This window comes from Pseudophryne corroboree, chromosome 3 (genome assembly GCF_028390025.1).
Source record: "Pseudophryne corroboree isolate aPseCor3 chromosome 3, aPseCor3.hap2, whole genome shotgun sequence".
Classification (NCBI taxonomy): domain Eukaryota; kingdom Metazoa; phylum Chordata; class Amphibia; order Anura; family Myobatrachidae; genus Pseudophryne; species Pseudophryne corroboree.
This window is the reverse complement of record NC_086446.1, coordinates 44,687,374-44,707,754: the sequence shown is the minus strand read 5'-3', so window position 1 is coordinate 44,707,754 and position 20,381 is coordinate 44,687,374. Positions and strand designations below refer to the sequence as shown.

The following is a 20,381-nucleotide window of genomic DNA, read 5'->3' as shown; positions in this document are numbered from 1 at the left end:
CTGGCTCTTTATTCCCAAATCAGAATCCGGACGTGTGTGACTTATACAGTGACAGAGTATACTACTTAATCACAAGTAATGATATCAGACATTATTAAAGAATAATTTTATTGTTTTGTGGGTTACTTAGGGTGAAGATCTGATTGATAATAAGGCAGAAGATATAAAGAGAGAAGAAGAGACGTATGTGACAGATAATATTGCAGAAGATACAGAGGGAGAAGAAGAGACGTATGTGACTGATATAAAGGAAGAATATATAGAGGGAGAAGAAGAGATGTATGTGAGGGGAGATCAGCAGTGTAAGGAGGAGGAAATCCCTACAGATATCAGCACAGGTGAGTAATAAACACTTATCACAGAGTCACATATTCTCCTTGCTCAGTCACTACAGCAATCTCTTATCCTACACCCTCCTCTGTCAGTACAGACTAATGAAGGAAATGTATCAGCCCAGTGTGGTAGTCAGGACCCATCAGCCCCTATTATACTCCTGTTCTCCCCCTCACATCATGTCACTGTGTTACCAGCCCAGAGATCTGACCAGTCTCCTCCCCACACTCTCTGGTGTATCTCATACATCAGGAGATATCAGCCCCTATTATACTCCTGCTCTCCCCCTCACATCATGTCACTGTGTGTGTTACCAGCCCAGAGATCTGACAAGTCTCCTCCCCACACTCTCTGGTGTATCTCATACATCAGGAGCCATCAGCCCCTATTATACTCCTGCTCTCCTCCTCACATCATGTCACTGTGTTACCAGCCCAGAGATCTGACCAGTCGCCTCCCCACACTCTCTGGTGTATCTCATACATCAGGAGCCATCAGCCCCTATTATACTCCTGCTCTTCCCCTCACATCATGTCACTGTGTGTTACCAGCCCAGAGATCTGACCAGTCTCCTCCCCACACTCTCTGGTGTATTTCATACATCAGGAGCCATCAGCCCCTATTATACTCCTGCTCCCCCTCACATCATGTCACTGTGTGTTACTAGCCCATAGATCTGACCAGTCTCCTCCCCACACTCTCTGGTGTATCTCATACATCAGGAGCCATCAGCCCCTATTATACTCCTGCTCTTCTCCTCACATCATGTCACTCTGTATTACCAGCCCAGAGATCTGACCAGTCTCCTCCCCACACTCTCTGGTGTATCTCATACATCAGGAGCCATCAGCCCCTATTTTACTCCTGCTCTCCCCTGTGAGGACCCCGGGTTCATGTGTGCGTTATTCTCGCCTATCGCTCATCTCCGCCTTGAGAAAGGCAGTGTATACAGCTCTGCGTGGCGCCTCACGGGTCACTACCGAGTTCTGAGATCACACAGTAAGCACACAATAGCAAGGTACCACGGCACCTTTATTTCTTTTTCATCCACTAGGGGTCACTGGAGTACTCTTCGGATATGGACGGTTCCACTGGAACTAGTTACTGAACAGTTAAACTTTGACTATATCTCCCCTCCATATCCCAGAGTACCTCAGTGTTTTTTCGGTGCTCACAGAGCAACTAGGCTTGTGAAAGTGGATCCACAATTATTGATTTTTTCTTTGATTATTTTTTGAAAACATTCCTTTCCCCCTTCCAAGAAGGCGAGGGTTTGGGATAGTGAAAGCTGCTGTTGCAGCTGTGGGTGTCCGACCTCTCTAGAAGAGCTCCCTCACTTCCACGTGCAGGACACCTGCAGTAAAAGGCTGACAGTGCTTAAAGAGAAGCCCCGTCATTGTCCTCACCACAGGGTCCAGGTATGTTGTTTGGGGCGGTCAGCTCATGCTGCCGCCCCGCTGTGTGGGATTACTGTGTGTATTTGTGCCGCGCCGCTGCCCGCAGCCGCCCGCCGCTGCTTCCAGCGCCGCTGTGTAAATGTCTCTTCCGCTGCGCTGAGCCACGCTGGTCTTTGGAGGCCGCTCCACGCGGCATATCGTCTGCTCCGATGCACTTCCGGAGGGCGCACAAGGCCGGTCTCCGTGTACAGAGTAGCGGTACACGGAGCACGGGGGAGAGGGGGAGGCACACTTCTTTGAAAGTATGTATGACCTAACACAGAGCCAGCAGCGCTGTATAGATAAGTAACAGGAATGGCATATATGCATTTAAGTATAATCTGCTACATAGATTAATGTTTGCACTTTGTGATATTCTGTGAGCATGGGGACATATTAAACCATGCTTCTTGTTTTTCCTGTTTCTTTTCAGAATTTCCTGTATACATTCCTGTATTGTTTTTTTTTTTTTTTTTGGCATAATGAGTAAGACACCATCAAAGTCCGATAAGCAGGTTTACTGCAATGTCTGTAAGGGTGTATTACCTGATGGATTTACCACATGTAAAGTATGTGTTGTAAATTTTGAAACAAATACAATTCCTGCTCCGGTTTCAAATCCCATTTCAACCACGGACCCGCCATGGGCTATATTAGCAGATGTTTTAGCTGGATTGCAATCAGAGTTGGCCGCCTCTCGGCAGGAGCGAGAGGCGGCAAGATCTGAATCTAGGGTGAGACCGCTAGAACTTCCTGAGGGGTCTCAGCCTTACCAAAGGTCCAGATTTTCTTTGACTAAAGGGGATAAGTTTCATTTTTTCTATAAACTACCGGCTGCTATGTTAACGTCTGATGATTCTTCGCCAGACCTCACTTTACAAGATATGGGTGAGGAGGGCGAAGTAGACCAGCAGTCAGAGGGTGACGATTTTGACAGGCCAGGTATTGATGATCTCATCAGAGCAGTGCGTCAGTCTCTGAATTTTACAGAAACTGAGGAGCCTCTGACAAACGATGAGGTCGTTTTTACTAAACGACAAAGAACTCCAGTTTGTTTTCCTGTGTCAGAATCTCTTAATAAAATGTTACTAGAAACAAGTAAGAATCCGGATAAACGGTTTTCTGTACCTCACAGATTTAGGTCTAGCTATCCGTTTCCAGAGTCTATGACAGCTACATGGGAGAATCCGCCGTTGGTGGATTCATCCGTGTCTAAACTTACATAGAAATTAACCATACCAGTACCAGCTGCAACTACACTCAAGGACCCTTCGGACCGTAAAATAGAGGTTATGCTGAAGTCCATGTATACAGCGGCAGGAGTGCTGCTTAGACCTGGGTTGAGTGGCATTTGGGTAACTAAAGCACTAATGGTATGGATAACAACTCAGATCTGCCTTAACTGATGATCATCTTATACTTCTCGCTGATCAAATCTGGGAAGCGGCTGACTATTTATGTACAGCTTCTACTGACGTCTGTCAGCTTATTTCTCGCCTTTCTTCATCACTAGTCACAGCACGACTTGCGCTCTGGCTACGCTCTTGGCGAGCTGAGGCAGAGGTCAAAAAAGGAATAGAAGCATTACCTTATGAGGGCGAGAGGTTATTCGGTCCTGAATTGGACAAATGGATTTCTGAGGCCACGGGAGGAAAGTCGGTTTTCTTACCATTTCCTCCAAAAGTGCCTAGAAAAAGATATTCTGGACCGGCGTTCAAATCTTTTACACCTCAGTTCTTTCGCGGGCGTGGCAGGGGAACGGCCACACCAGGTAGACGAGGTCGGGGACGTAGTTTCCAACAAGCCAATACCACTCGTCAGGATACTAAAGTCACCGGTAAGCCAGTGGCATGACGGGCTCCCAGCCCATCTCGGATCTCCTATTGTAGGAGCACGTCTTCAGTCATTCCAGTTGGCGTGGCTTCAGACGTCCACAGATGGGTGGATCCGCAATCTAGTTTTAACAGGTTACAAAATAGAGTTCGACTGTCTCCCGCCAATGCGGTTTTTCAGGACAGGACTGCCTCGGTCGGACGACAAGAGGGCGATTCTGCAGACTGCCATTCAGTCTTTGCTGGACGCAGCAGTTTTGGTTCCGGTCCCTGTGCACCAACAGGGTCAGGGTTATTATTCCAGTCTGTTTGTAGTACCGAAGCCGGATGGCACGGTCAGGCCAATATTGAACTTAAAGGGCCTCAACCAGTACGTCACTTACTACAGATTCAAGATGGAATCTCTACGATCAGTAATTGCAGGTCTAGAGCCACAGGAGTTTATGATTGCGCTGGATCTCAAGGATGCGTACTTACACATTCCGATTTGGCCTCCTCATCAAAGGTTTTTGCGGTTTGCAATACGACAGAACCATTATCAGTTTCAGGCTCTACCGTTTGGCCTCTCGTCGGCACCTCGGGTATTCACCAAGGTGATGTCTGTGTTGATAGCTCATCTCAGATCTCTAGGAGTGATAATAGTTTCATACTTGGACGATCTGCTCATCAAAGCTCCGTCTCAACAAATACTCCTTCAACAGGCATTGCTGACATACAATGTTCTGGTTCACCACGGTTGGATTGTCAACTTCAAGAAATCACATCTAGTTCCGTCCCAACGACTTAAATTCCTAGGTATGATTCTCGATACGGTAGACCAAAGGATTTACCTACCCGAACAGAAAGTACGGGTCATTCGTCATCTGGTACAATTAGTGCTCAAGCCACGCACAGTCTCGGTTCATTTGTGCATTCGCCTCTTAGGCACAATGGTGGTGGCTTTCGAAGCACTTCAGTTCGGGAGATTTCACTCACGTCCTTTTCAACTGGATGTGCTCGCACAGTGGTCGGGCTCACACTTACAGATTCACCACAGGGTAAGGTTGTCTCCAAGGACCAGAGTGTCTCTACTCTGGTGGCTCAGGGTACAGAATCTAACCGCAGGAAAACAGTGCGGCACCTGGAATTGGATCATTCTCACGGCAGACGCAAGTCTCAGAGGTTGGGGAGCTGTAGTTTAGAATCTTCAGCTCCAGGGTCTCTGGGCGGATCACGAAAGATTGCTGTCAATAAATGTCCTGGAACTCCGGGCAATTTACAATGCATTGCGACAGGCAGTGCACATCCTGCAGGCGCAGGCGGTTCAGGTGCAATCAGACAATGCAACGGCGGTCGCATACATCAACAAACAAGGCGGAACGAGAAGCCGCATGGCAATGCGGGAAGTAGCTCGAATCCTCAATTGGGCAGAATACCACCAGGTCATATTGTCGGCAGTGTTCATTCCGGGAGTGGACAACTGGGAGGCGGATTATCTCAGTCGTCGGGATTTTCATCCAGGAGAATGGGCATTAAATCCAGAAGTATTTCTCATGCTGGTCCAGAGGTGGGGTTACCCGCTGGTGGACTTGATGGCATCTCGCCACAATCATCAAATGCCCCAGTATGTATCCAGAACGAGAGATCCAGAGGCAGTGGCGGTGGATGCTCTCACAGTCCGGTGGCCATACAGTCTAGTGTATCTGTTTCCACTGTTTCCGCTGCTCCCGCTATTGCTAAAGCGGATCAAAAGAGAGTTCGTCACAGTCATACTAGTGGCGCCTCATTGGCCACGGAGAGCTTGGTTCTCGGATCTTCGCGGATTACTCGCAGACGATCCTTGGCCGCTCCCACTACGTCCGTTTCTTTACCCCGATTTAGTGCGGCTGCGTTTGACGGGGTGGTTGTTGAGACCGCCCTCTTAAGAAGAGAGGGCATTCCAGAATCAGTCATTCCAACCATGTTACAAGCTAGAAAACCGGTTACGGCAGCTCATTATTACAGAATTTGGCGTGCCTATATAGGTTGGTGTGAAGCTCGCAAATTTCCGACATCTTCATTCAAGTTATCCCGTCTTTTGTTATTTCTACAGATGGGGTTAGATGGAGGTCTACGTCTATCCACACTAAAAGTGCAGATATCTGCTTTGTCAATCTACTTTCAAAGACGATTGGCTCTTTTACCATCAGTACACACCTTTATGCAGGGTGTCCTCAGAGTACAGCCTCCATTCATTCCACCTACAGCGCCATGGGACTTGAATCTGGTTTTAGATTTCTTACAGTCTTTTCATTTTGAACCCTTACAGCAAGTGGATATTAAATTTCTCACTTGAAAAACAATTTTTCTTCTAGCCTTGGCTTCGGCAAGGCGGGTTTCAGATTTGGGTGCCTTGTCATGCAAGCCACCATATTTGGTGTTTCATGATGACAGAGCGGAACTTCGGACGAATCCCGCTTTCTTACCAAAGGTAGTGTCATCTTTTCACATCAACCAACCAATAGTAGTTCCTGTGTTATCAGGACATTCTGAAACTCTGGATGTGGTACGCGCTTTACGCGTTTATGTGTCTCGAACGTCCACAGTTCGTAAGACGGATACGTTGTTTGTTCTCTATGATGCTGCCAAGAGGGGTTGGCCAGCCTCTAAGCAGACCTTATCCAGATGGATAAAACTGACCATACGTCAGGCTTATCTTCAGGCTAGGTTACAGCCGCCTACTTCGGTAACAGCTCATTCCACACGTTCTGTGGGAACTTCATGGGCAGCTGGTCGGGGAGTTTCTACGACACAGCTTTGCCGGGCGGCTACATGGTCGTCAGTGCACACGTTTGTGCGCTTTTATAAGTTTGATACTTTTGCGGCATCAGCATCTAGCTTTGGCCGTTTAGTGTTACAGGTGCCAAATAGCTCTCCCGCCCACGGGGGAAACTTTGGTACGTCCCAAGAGTACTCCAGTGACCCCTAGTGGATGAAAAAGAAAATAGGATATTTGGTACTTACCAAATAAATCCTTTTCTTTGAATCCATAGGGGGCACTGGACGCCCACCCAGAGCAGTTGTTACCTGGTTGTGGTAAGTGCAGGGAATATTATGGTAACTCACTCTTACCGACTGTTTCAAATTAGAAATTCTGTCGGGTTGGTGTCAACTGTTAGTTGTCATTTTTTGTTTGTGTCAACTTTATTGTTGTCTATTTTTTGTTATATGTATGTCTCCATTGTCAACCTTTATAGCTCCAGTTCGGCTCAGTAAAAAAACACTGAGGTACTCTGGGATATGGAGGGGAGATATAGTCAAAGTTTAACTGTTCAGTGCCTAGTTCCAGTGGAACCGTCCATATCCCAAGAGTACTCCAGTGCCCCCTATGGATTCAAAGAAAAGGATTGATCTGGTAAGTACCAAAATCCTATTTTTATACACACTAAAGATACCATATAAAAACCATAACAACACTTTGTACAATATATACAGGTAGCATTAATAACAATTACAGCTAAGATTCTGTAAGATAAAGAACCACACAAAAGCAAGAAACTCCTTGTCCCTACACAGTCACTAGCCACCTCAGGGAATACTTACGTTCGGCGACTTCTGGCGGGTGCTGGTTGCTGGAAGGGGCGATGATGTCTGTCTTGCTGCTCCCGGCCACGTGGTCTGTGTGAATCCACTACTCTAACGAGTATGGTAAGCTGGAAAAGTCACCCAGCTCCTGCTGGCACACTTAAGCCAGTTACCTAGGATAGCTTCTGTGGGATCAATACGCTTGGCTGCGTTACTGGACCCTCTCCGCAGAGCCAGGTCTCCAGACAAATGGGCTGACAGGATCTCTCGACTACTGGCAACAGCCTCGTTCCAAAACTCCTCACAAGGCAGGAGCTTCACTCTAACTGACCAAAAGCCATTCCGCGTGACCTTTTAAAACCTCTGATGCTTGTGGAGTTAGGAGACAATTCTCTCTCTGGGATTGGTTGGATTTTCAATCCTAATATTTAAATGTGTCCAGGGACACCAGGGGACCCCCTGTGTCTTTGGAGTAACTAAGTCTAGAAAGAGCCCTGTTCGAATAAAGGACAGGTAATTATGCTGATAAGGGGGTAGTTCACATTGGTATAGTGAAATGAGTCACAATTAACCCCGTGTAGTCATTTGTGATGTCACAAGCCCTTCAGCTGACTGCTGTTTTCAGTGAAGGGGGGGCTGCGACAGAGAGGGGTAAGCCCTGCACTTCCTGTTTATAACTTTCATGATAGCTCCCTGGCTGGGCCCACACAGGACAAGAAAATATTACACCCATGCAATAAACAGTACATTCATGTGACAGACACATATCAGGCTCAGGGATATATTCCATGATAGGCATAACATATATACATGGGACTATTTCCCACCGCAGGCACACGTCTGGTACCTAGCAAAATCACCTTCTTGGCTTGTTCAGTATAACATCTTATTCTTGTCCAACATACAGTCCTGTTATGTCCGCTGCATACAGTAATATGGGGTATACAGCTCAGATGCGAATATCAGCCGGGTGTTATAAAGGATAACATACCATTATCTCCGGCATTCTGCCGTTCACTACTGAAGCACAGGACCAGGCTGGCCAAAAATACATGACATGACGCTGGATGGGTGCGTTCCGTCACATCCCCCTCACATCATGTCACTGTGTGTTACCAGCCCAGAGATCTGACCAGTCTCCTCCCCACACTCTCTGGTGTATCTCGTACATCAGGAGCCATCAGCCCCTATTATACTCCTGCTCCCCCCCTCACATCATGTCACTGTGTGTTACCAGCCCAGAGATCTGACCAGTCTCCTCTCCACACTCTCTGGTGTATCTCATACATCAGGAGCCATCAGCCGCTATTATACTCCTGCTCTCCCCCTCACGTCATGTCACTGTGTGTTACCAGCCCAGAGATCTGACCAGTCTCCTCCCAACACTCTCTGGTGTATCTCATACATCAGGAGCCATCAGCCCCTATTATACTCCTGCTCTCCCCCTCACATCATGTCACTGTGTGTTACCAGCCCAGAGATCTGACCAGTCTCCTCTCCACACTCTCTAGTGTATCTCCTACATCAGGAGCCATCAGTCCATATTATACTCCTGCCCTCTCCCTCACGTGATGTCACTATGTGTTACCAGCCCAGAGAAATGTTACTTGCCAGTGTCTGCATTTAGGTCTATGCACTGTGCTGGGTGATCTGTTGTGTTACATATTAAGCTAATGTTTTACCTGTTCAACAGTTGTATTATATATAATAATAAAAAAAGAAAAAAAAATCCATATTTTTTCTTCCAGCAGATGGACAGAGAGGCAGGAATACCTCGGAGGAACATCTAACTTTGTTTCCAGATTTGAAATTAGAAGAGAACATCTCATGGTATTCTGCAGCAGAAAACCCCATTACCACAATTATACATCCAGTACCTACCAGTGCAGATATATCATCTGATCCCTCTAACCATGAGGAGTGTCCCATTAATTCAGATGTTGGTGCACATAGGACAGCTTCTACAGATGCTACAGTCTTTCCCGCTCTTGATTTTGTTAAATCCAGTAATAATCAGTCAGTCTTTGTTAGACAGGAGAATCACACAAGTAAGACACAATTTTCATGCTCTGAGTGTGGGAAATGTTTTAAATATAAAGCAAATTTTGTTGAACATCAGAGAATTCACACAGGCGAGAAGCCATTTCCATGCTCTGAATGTGGGAAATGTTTTACACAGAAGTCGAAACTTGTTATACATAAGAGAAGTCACACAGGTGAGAAGCCATTTTCATGTTCTGTGTGTGGGAAATGTTTTACCCAGAAATCAGATCTTGCTGCACATCAGAGACGTCACACAGGTGAGAAGCCATTTCCTTGTCCTGAGTGTGGAAAATGTTTTACACAGAAATCAGATCTTGCTGCACATCAGAGACGTCACACAGGTGAGAGGCCATTTCCATGTTCTGAGTGTGGGAAATGTTTTACACAGAAATCAGATCTTGCTGCACATCAGAGATGTCACACAGGTGAGAGGCCATTTCCATGCTCTGAGTGTGGGAGATGTTTTACACAGAAATCATATCTTGTTAAACATCGGAGAACTCACACAGGTGAGAGACCATTTCCATGCTTTAAGTGTGGGAAATGTTTTACACGTAAATCAGCTCTTGTTACACATCAGAGTACTCACACAGGTGAGAGGCCATTTCTGTGCTCTGAGTGTGGGAGATGTTTTACACAGAAATCATATCTTGTTAAACATTGGAGAACTCACACAGGTGAGAAGCCATTTCCATGCTCTGAGTGTGGGAAATGTTTTACACGTAAATCAGCTCTTGTTACACATCAGAGAAAGCACACAGGAGAGAGGCCATTTCCATGCTCTGAGTGTGGGAAATGTTTTACACGTAAATCAGTTCTTGTTACACATCAGAGAAATCACACAGGTGAGAAGCCATTTCCATGCTCTGAGTGTGGGAAATGTTTTACACGTAAATCAGCTCTTGTTACACATCAGAGAAATCACACAGGAGAGAGGCCATTTCCGTGTTCTGAGTGTGGGAAATGTTTTACACAGAAATCAGATCTTGCTGCACATCAGAGATGTCACACAGGTGAGAGGCCATTTCCATGCTCTGAGTGTGGGAGATGTTTTACACATAGATCAGATCTGGTTAGACATCAGAAAATTCACACAAAATGAAAACAATATCAATTAGCTCACTGATATGAAAGACGGTTGCAGCAATATATATTATGAAAGGCATTGATATAAAAATTTGCGATTCAAGTACGGAGTATATTCTCAAAGGTGTATTGGGGGGGAGATGTACTAAGCCTGAAAAGTGATACATTTCACAGTGATAAACTGTCAGCCAATCAGCTCCTAACTACCATGTCACTGGCTGTGTTTGAAAAATGACAGTTAGGAGCCGATTGGCTGGTACTTTATCACCGTGATATTTATCACTTTTCAAGGCTTAGTACATCTGGCCCATTATCCTCACCTATCCGTTATAGAGGACAATTTAAAACTCAAGTCGTTGCCTTACACTGACATAGGGGAAATTTTCGCCATCGACCTAACACTGGAACAGAATGTACATGTATGGATATTATTGCAATCTACTTATTCTGTTAGATATCGGTTATATCTCTTCACAACATTTTGGCCAAACCTAAGGAATTAATTTGTTTTGACTGTGGTCTTAATTGCAGCAACTAAAGAAGATTTAATAAGTTGGGACAGGGGTACAACCAACTCCAATTGAGGGAGGGTCAATCTATGTGAGAGCTGTAATAAAAAAAATAATTAAAAAAACCTCTCTTTTATCCATGTGGGAGACTCGACACAATAGGTATTGTGTGTGGTGTGAGGAGCTGGGGCACCTTGAAAAATAAGAATTTACTTACCGATAATTCTATTTCTCATAGTCCGTAGTGGATGCTGGGGACTCCGTAAGGACCATGGGGAATAGCGGCTCCGCAGGAGACTGGGCACATCTAAAGAAAGCTTTAGGACTATCTGGTGTGCACTGGCTCCTCCCCCTATGACCCTCCTCCAAGCCTCAGTTAGGATACTGTGCCCGGACGAGCGTACACAATAAGGAAGGATTTTGAATCCCGGGTAAGACTCATACCAGCCACACCAATCACACCGTATAACCTGTGATCTGAACCCAGTTAACAGCATGATAACAGAGGAGCCTCTGAAAGATGGCTCACAACAATAATAACCCGATTTTTGTAACAATAACTATGTACAAGTATTGCAGACAATCCGCACTTGGGATGGGCGCCCAGCATCCACTACGGACTATGAGAAATAGAATTATCGGTAAGTAAATTCTTATTTTCTCTAACGTCCTAAGTGGATGCTGGGGACTCCGTAAGGACCATGGGGATTATACCAAAGCTCCCAAACGGGCGGGAGAGTGCGGATGACTCTGCAGCACCAAATGAGAGAACTCCAGGTCCTCCTCAGCCAGGATATCAATTTTGTAGAATTTTACAAACGTATTTGCTCCTGACCAAGTAGCTGCTCGGCAAAGTTGTAAAGCCGAGACCCCTCGGGCAGCCGCCCAAGATGAGCCCACCTTCCTTGTGGAGTGGGCATTTACAGATTTTTGGCTGTGGCAGGCCTGCCACAGAATGTGCAAGCTGAATTGTACTACAAATCCAACGAGCAATAGTCTGCTTAGAAGCAGGAGCACCCAGCTTGTTGGGTGCACACAGGATAAACAGCGAGTCAGATTTCCTGACTCCAGCCGTCCTGGAAACATATATTTTCAGGGCACTGACAACGTCTAGCAACTTGGAGGCCTCCAAGTCCCTAGTAGCCGCAGGCACCACCAATAGGTTGGTTCAGGTGAGACGCTGAAACCACCTTGGGGAGAAACTGAGGACGAGTCCTCAATTCCGCCCTGTCCGAATGGAAAATCAGATAAGGGCTTTTTCAGGATAAAGCCGCCAATTCTGACACGCGCCTGGCCCAGGCCAGGGCCAACAGCATGACCACTTTCCATGTGAGATATTTTAACTCCACAGATTTAAGTGGTTCAAACCAATGTGACTTTTGGAACCCAAAACTACATTGAGATCCCAAAGTGCCACTGGAGGCACAAAAGGAGGCTGTATATGCAGTACCCCTTTTACAAACGTCTGAACTTCAGGGACTGAAGCTAGTTCTTTTTGGAAGAAAATTGACAGGGCCGAAATTTGAACCTTAATGGACCCCAATTTCAGGCCCATAGACACTCCTGTTTGCAGGAAATGTAGGAATCGACCCAGTTGAATTTCCTCCGTCGGGCCTTACTGGCCTCGCACCACGCAACATATTTTCGCCAATTGCGGTGATAATGTTTTTGCGGTTACATCCTTCCTGGCTTTGATCAGGATAGGGATGACTTCATCCGGAATGCCTTTTTTCCTTCAGGATCCGGCGTTCAACCGCCATGCCGTCAAACGCAGCCGCGGTAAGTCTTGGAACAGACAGGGTCCTTGCTGGAGCAGGTCCCTTCTTAGAGGTAGAGGCCACGGATCCTCCGTGAGCATCTCTTGAAGTTCCGGTTACCAAGTCCTTCTTGGCCAATCCGGAACCACGAACATAGTGCTTACTCCTCTCCATCTTATCAATCTCAGTACCTTGGGTATGAGAGGCAGAGGAGGGAACACATACCCTGACTGGTACACCCACGGTGTTACTAGAGCGTCTACAGCTTATTGCCTGAGGGTCCCTGGACCTGGCGCAATACCTGTCGAGTTTTTAATCATGTGGAAGACTTCTGGGTGAAGTCCCCACTCTCCCGGGTGGAGGTCGTGCTGAGGAAGTCTGCTTCCCAGTTGTCCACTCCCGGAATGAATACTGCTGACAGTGCTATCACATGATTTTCCGCCCAGCGAAGAATCCTTGCAGCTTCTGCCATTGCCCTCCTGCTTCTTGTGCCACCCTGTCTGTTTACGTGGGTGACTGCCGTGATGTTGTCCGACTGGATCAACACCGGCTGACCTTGAAGCAGAGGTCTTGCTAAGCTTAGAACATTGTAAATGTCCCTTAGCTTCAGGATATTTATGTGAAGTGATGTCTCCAGGCTTGACCATAAGCCCTGGATATTCCTTCCCTGTGTGACTGCTCCCCAGCCTCGCAGGCTGGCATCAGTGGTCACCAGGACCCAGTCCTGAATGCCTAATCTGCGGCCCTCTAGAAGATGAGCACTCTGCACCCACCACAGGAGGGACACCCTTGTCCTTGGTGACAGGGTTATCCGCTGATGCATCTGAAGATGCGATCCGGACCATTTGTCCAGCAGGTCCCACTGGAAAGTTCTTGCGTGGAATCTGCCGAATGGGATTGCTTCGTAGGAAGCCACCATTTTACCCAGAACCCTTGTGCATTGATGCACTGAGACTTGGCCTGGTTTTAGGAGGTTCCTGACTAGCTCGGATAACTCCCTGGCTTTCTCCTCCGGGAGAAACACCTTTTTCTGGACTGTGTCCAGGATCATCCCTAGGAACAGAAGACACGTCGTCGGAACCAGGTGCGATTTTGGAATATTGAGAATCCAATCGAGCTGCCGCAACACTACCTGAGATAGTGCTACACCGACCTCCAACTGTTCCCTGGATCTTACCCTTATCAGGGAATTGTCCAAGGAAGGGATAACTAAAATTCACTTCCTTCGAAGGAATATCATCATTTCGGCCATTACCTTGGTAAAGACCCGGGGTGCCGTGTACCATCCATACGGCAGCGTCTGAACTGATAGTGACAGTTCTGTACCATAAACCTGAGGTACCCTTGGTGAGAAGGGTAAATTTTGACATGAAGGTAAGCATCCTTGATGTCCCGAGACATCATGTAGTCCCCTTCTTCCAGGTTCGCAATCACTGCTCTGAGTGACTCAATCTTGAATTTGAACCTCTGTACGTAAGTGTTCAAAGATTTTAGATTTAGAATCGGTCTCACCGAGCCGTCCGGCTTCGGTACCACAACAGTGTGGAATAATACCCCGTTCACTGTTGCAGGAGGGGTATCTTGATTATCACCTGCTGGGAATACAGCTTGTGAATGGCTTCCAAAACTGTCTCCCTGTCAGAAGGAGACATCGGTAAAGCCGACTTTAGGAAACGGCGAGGGGGAGACGTCTCGAATTCTAATTTGTACCCCTGAGATATCACCTGAAGGATCCAGGGGTCTACTTGCGAGTGAGCCCACTGCGCGCTGAAATTCATTGAGACGGGCCCCCCACCGTGCCTGATTCTGCTTGTTAAAGCCCCAGCGTATACTGAGGGCTTGGCAGAGGCGGGAGAGGGTTTCTGTTCCTGGGAACTGGCTGATTTCTGCAGCCTTTTTCCTCTCCCTCTGTCACGGGGCAGAAATGAGGAACCTTTTGCCCGCTTGTCCACGAAAAGACTGCGCCTGATAATACGGCATCTTCTCATGTTGAGAGGCGACCTGGGGTACAAACGTGGAATTCCCAGCTGTTGCCGTGGCCACGAGGTCTGAAAGACCGACCCCAAATAACTCCTCCCTTAATAAAGCAATACTTCCAAATGCCGTTTGGAATACGCATCACCTGACCACTGACGTGTCCATAACCCTCTACTGGTAGAAATGGACAACGCGCTTAGACTTGATGCCAGTCGGCAAATATTCCGCTGTGCATCACGCATATATAAAAATGCATCTTTTAAATGCTCTATAGGCAAAAATATACTGTCCCTATCTAGGGTATCAATATTTTCAGTCAGGGAATCCGACCACGCCAACCCAGCACTGCACAACCAGGCTGAGGCGATTGCTGGTCGCAGTATAACACCAGTATGTGTGTAAATACCTTTTAGGATACCCTCCTGCTTTCTATCAGCAGGATCCTTAAGGGCGGCCAACTCAGGCGAAGGTAGAGCCCTTACAAGCGTGTGAGCGCTTTATCCCCCCTAGGGGGTGTTTCCCAACGCACCCTAACCTCTGGCGGGAAAGGATATAATGCCAATAACATTTTAGAAATTATCCGTTGTTATCGGGGGAAACCCACGCATCATCACACACCTCATTTAATTTCTCAGATTCAGGAAAACTACAGGTAGTTTTTCCTCACCGAACATAATACCCCTTTTTTGGTGGTACTCGTATTATCAGAAATGTGTAAAACATTTTTCATTGCCTCAATCATGTAACGTGTGGCCCTACTGGAAGTCACATTCGTCTCTTCACCGTCGACACTGGAGTCAGTATCCGTGTCGGCGTCTATATCTGCCATCTGAGGTAACGGGCGCTTTAGAGCCCCTGACGGCCTATGAGACGTCTGGACAGGCACAAGCTGAGTAGCCGGCTGTCTCATGTCAACCACTGTCTTTTATACAGAGCTGACACTGTCACGTAATTCCTTCCAACAGTTCATCCACTCAGGTGTCGACCCCCTAGGGGGTGACATCACTATTACAGGCAATCTGCTCCGTCTCCACATCATTTTTCTCCTCATACATGTCGACACAAACGTACCGACATACAGCACACACACAGGGAATGCTCTGATAGAGGACAGGACCCCACTAGCCCTTTGGGGAGACAGAGGGAGAGTTTGCCAGCACACACCAGAGCGCTATATATATATACAGGGATAACCTTATATAAGTGTTTTTCCCCTTATAGCTGCTGTATAGTTAATACTGCGCCTAATTAGTGCCCCCCTCTCTTTTTTTAACCCTTTCTGTAGTGTAGTGACTGCAGGGGAGAGCCAGGGGAGCTTCCCTCCAACTGAGCTGTGAGGGAAAATGGCGCCAGTGTGCTGAGGAGATAGGCTCCGCCCCTTTTTTGCGGACTTTTCTCCTGCTTTTTTATGGATTCTGGCAGGGGTTAAATGCATCCATATAGCCCAGGAGCTATATGTGATGTATTTTTTGCCATCCAAGGTGTTTTTATTGCGTCTCAGGGCGCCCCCCCCAGCGCCCTGCACCCTCAGTGACCGAAGTGTGAAGTGTGCTGAGAGCAATGGCGCACAGCTGCAGTGCTGTGCGCTACCTTGTTGAAGACAGGACGTCTTCTGCCGCCGATTTTCCGGACCTCTTCTGCCTTCTGGCTCTGTAAGGGGGCCGGCGGCGCGGCTCTGGGACCCATCCAAGCTGGGCCTGTGATCGTCCCTCTGGAGCTAATGTCCAGTAGCCTAAGAAGCCCAATCCACTCTGCACGCAGGTGAGTTCGCTTCTTCTCCCCTTAGTCCCTCGATGCAGTGAGCCTGTTGCCAGCAGGTCTCACTGAAAATAAAAAACCTAATCTAAAACTTTCACTAAGAAGCTCAGGAGAGCCCCTAGTGTGCACCCTTCTCGTTCGGGCACAGAGATCTAACTGAGGCTTGGAGGAGGGTCATAGGGGGAGGAGCCAGTGCACACCAGATAGTCCTAAAGCTTTCTTTAGATGTGCCCAGTCTCCTGCGGAGCCGCTATTCCCCATGGTCCTTACGGAGTCCCCAGCATCCACTTAGGACGTTAGAGAAACTGAAGTTAACTCAAGCTCCTCATCATATATGCGACCGGTCCTTCTGACACCAGTTTTTGGTGCCCGAGTAAAGCTAGTGTTCTGAGTGGCACTCCAGCTTGTTAAGAATTCGGGAGTTTTTTACGTTTTATTCTTTCCTCTTTGGCTAATAGGGGGTGGGTGAGTTCTTTCCCTCCATTTTTCTAGTCCCAGGGGCAGGGGGCCTTTAGCTGACCAATTTTGTTCTTTTCAAGCCCAGAACTTTAGTATACCATAGTTGGGGCATGCCAGATTGGTCAGACAGCCAAACAGGCCCCAGACCAACACACAGATATTAGACATCATGATGAGAAGGTAGCCCATCAAGAGAAGCCCTTGGTGAAAGCTCATCTGTTATGATCCAGGGACAAGTGGTTAGAATCTACTTCAGATCCTTGTTAAGAGGTATAGTTACATGGTTTTATATTATAGATCTTCTACCAGTTCGGTTGATCCAAGAAAGTATCTGGCTTTACAAGAGGCAATTCAGAAGTTTCAGCAGGAATTGTCCCTGTGCCTGCCTGCAGAGAGGTGTGAAATTTTATTGAAACCTTTTCCTTGGTCAGAGACCGGACGGGTCTTTTGGGTCACTGCACTCAGTGGCTTTACCAAGGTGTTGGAGTCCTTGCTGAGGTTTAATAAAAGTAGTTTCTACAGAGATTCTGTTGAACAAGAGTTGGTTTCCCATGGTTGGGTAATATATTGTTTAAATAATCAAGTCTAGTTCTGGATTTTCCTGGGCAAGCTGTTCAAAATCAGACTCGAGGGTTTTTCCTTTTGGAAGCAAGATTCCCTTCTTACAAAAAATGGTAAAATAGCTCCTGAAAAAGAGACGTATGTTAGTACTTCATTGCATAAAGGCATTGGGCAAGATGGTCTTCACTTATCAGGCAAATCATTTTGCCCAATTTCACTCTCAGAAGTTCCAGATAAAGATTTTATGCAGATGATACAGGTCCCATCTTCATCTGTAATCTGTATTTCATTCTGTTCACTGTTGTAGCAACCTAACAGGTCATTCTTTTGTAATGTCAGAATGACATTACATGTTTCAGGGCAGGTGGTTGCTCGAAGAGTCTTTACTCAATATCCATGTTCTGAAACTTTAGGCTGGTCTTCAGTGCCCAAAATTCCCTTTACATAGACCAGTTCCTCAAGTCTAGATAAAAGGTCAAACAGTCTAAAGTTCATTTAGACATTGCTATTATAATATCATATTTGAACCACCAGGTGGATACCAAGATTGCCCAGATCACGGAGACCTCATGGATCTTCCTACGAGTGGAGAGGAATGTGCGGGCTCTCGCCGCTTTGTATTTTCCCGAGGGGAGCATTGGGCAATGGACTATCTCAGCAGACAGAACCTACATTTGGGGGAATGATCACTCCATCCAGATGTTTTCCAACAGATAGTGGACAAATGGGTTCAACCAGATATTAATATGATAGTGTCCACATTGAACTTCAAAGTAAGACATTACTGTACCAGGATAAGAGATCCGGAGTTGGTATTAGTTGATATAGTGATGGTCTTTTGGGATTATCCCCTCATTTACCATGCTGCAGAAGGTCATGAAAAAAGTAAGGATAATGTAATTCTTATTGCTTTAGGTTAGCCATAAAGGGTCTGGCATTTGGATCTGCTGTGCAGGTTGCAGGCTCTTGCATGGCCTGGTCCCTTAATACAGGGGAGATTCCTACAATCAGCGTTACCACATCTAGTTATGACAGCTTGGTTACTCAAATCCAAAATGTTTTCAGATAAGTGGAAAAAGGCCACAATGAATGTTAGGTGGCCTGCATCAGCCAAAAGGTATCAGTGTGGAAATCTTATGTGGCCTGGTGTGAATGGATGAAGGTCCCCACTTTAACCTTCATGTTACATAGTAACTAAGGTTGAAAAGAGACAATTGTCCATCGAAGTCAACCTATTTGTGGTCTCCTATGCAGTCTTATTATAGGACTAGTTATATTAACTATAATGCGTGCCTACGCACCATAACCCTGAATAGTTTTATCCAATAGGAATTTATCTAACCCATTATAAAAGGTGTTGACTGAGTCCGCCATTACTACTCTCTCAGGCAGGGAATTCTAAACACGTATTGTCCTTACTGTGAAAAAAAATTTTTGCCTCAATGTGCGGAAACTCCTCTAACCTAAGCGAGTGACCACATGTCCTCTGTGCTGATCTTATAGAAAACAGGTCCCTCCCAAGCTCTGTGTATTGACCCCTTATATATTTATAGATGTTGATCATGTCCCCTCTTAGTCTCCTCTTTTCCAATGTAAACATGCCTAGCCTTGCAAGCCTTTCCTCGTATTCCGTATTCCAGGGTCTCCATGCCCTTGATTAGTTTGGTCGCCAGCCTCTGAACCTTTTCTAGCTCCAGGATATCCTTTTTGTAATATGTTGCCCAAAATTGCACACAGTATTCAAGATGTGGCCTCACTAGTGATTTATATAATGGGAGTATAATACTCTTGTCCCTTGCATCAATTCCCCGTTTTATGCATGCTAATATATTATTAGCCTTCTTTGCTGCACTCCTACTTTGGGTACTGCTGATTAATTTGTTATCTATGTGAACCCCTAGGTCTTTTTCCAGTACAGAATCCCCTGATATTACCCCATTTAGTATGTAGGTGTTATTTTTGGTCTTGCCCCCACAGTGCATTACCTTACACTTGTCTGTGTTGAACCTCATTCTCCATTTTGCTGTCAATGCTTCCAGTTTAATTAAGTCGTTCTGAAGAGACTCCGCATCCCCCTCTGTATTTATAACCTTACACAATTTATCGTCTGCGAAAATTGACACTATGCTCTCTAGACCTACTGTTCGGTCGTTGATGAAAATGTTGAACGAAGTGGTCCGAGTACAGACCCTTGTGGAACACCACTTAGTACTTTAGTCCAATTTGAAAATGATCCATTGACCACAACGCGCTGCTCCCTATTATCTAACCAATTTCTGACCCAAGTGCATATTGTGCTCCCTAGCCCTATTTCCTGTAGCTTATAGATAAGACGCATGTGTGGTACAGTGTCGAAAGCTTTGGCAAAGTCTAAAAAGATTACATCCACCTCCTTACCCTGATCAAGGTTCGCACTTACTGTTTCATAAAAGCCAAGTAAGTTGGTCTGACATGATCTGTCCTTCACAAATCCATGTTGGTTCCTTTTAAGGACCTTATTTGCTTCAAGAAACTTTTGAATACTGTCCCTTAGAATACTTTCCCCACTATAGATGTAAGACTAACTGGTCTATAATTACCTGGTTCAGCTTTGCTCCCCTTTTTTAATATCGGCACTACCTCCGCTATACGCCAGTCTTTGGGAACCATGGGGGTCATTCCGAGTTGTTCGCTCGCTAGCTGCTTTTAGCAGCATTGCACACGCTAGGCCGCCGCCCTCTGGGAGTGTATCTTCGCTTAGCAGAATTGCGAACGAAAGATTAGCAGAATTGCGAATAGAAAATTCTTAGCAGTTTCTGAGTAGCTCGAGACTTACTCCTACACTGCGATCAGCTCAGCCCGTTTTGTTCCTGGTTTGACATCACAAACACGCCCTGCGTTCGGATAGCCACTCCCCCGTTTCTCCAGACACTCCCGTGTTTTATCCTGGCACACCTGCGTTTTTCCGCATACTCCCTGAAAACGGCCAGTTTCCGCCCAGAAACACCCACTTCCTGTCAATCACACTCCGATCACTTCAACGATGAAAAATCTTCGTTCGGACGTGAGTAAATCTACTAAGTTTTGTGCTAAAATACTTTAGCGCAT

The 20,381-nt window shown here is 46.4% G+C and overlaps 1 protein-coding gene across 1 annotated transcript in view; it reads left to right on the top strand.

Moving 5' to 3' along the window:
• The window catches only part of LOC135054675 (zinc finger protein 271-like), a 132,971-nt gene that overhangs the window by 29,732 nt on the left and 82,858 nt on the right, over nt 1-20,381 (top strand). The window contains exons 5-6 of the mRNA XM_063957925.1: nt 131-338; nt 8,893-10,266. Of these exons, the coding sequence (XP_063813995.1) occupies nt 131-338; nt 8,893-10,266 (1,582 nt within the window). The remainder of the gene's footprint in view (nt 1-130; nt 339-8,892; nt 10,267-20,381) is intronic.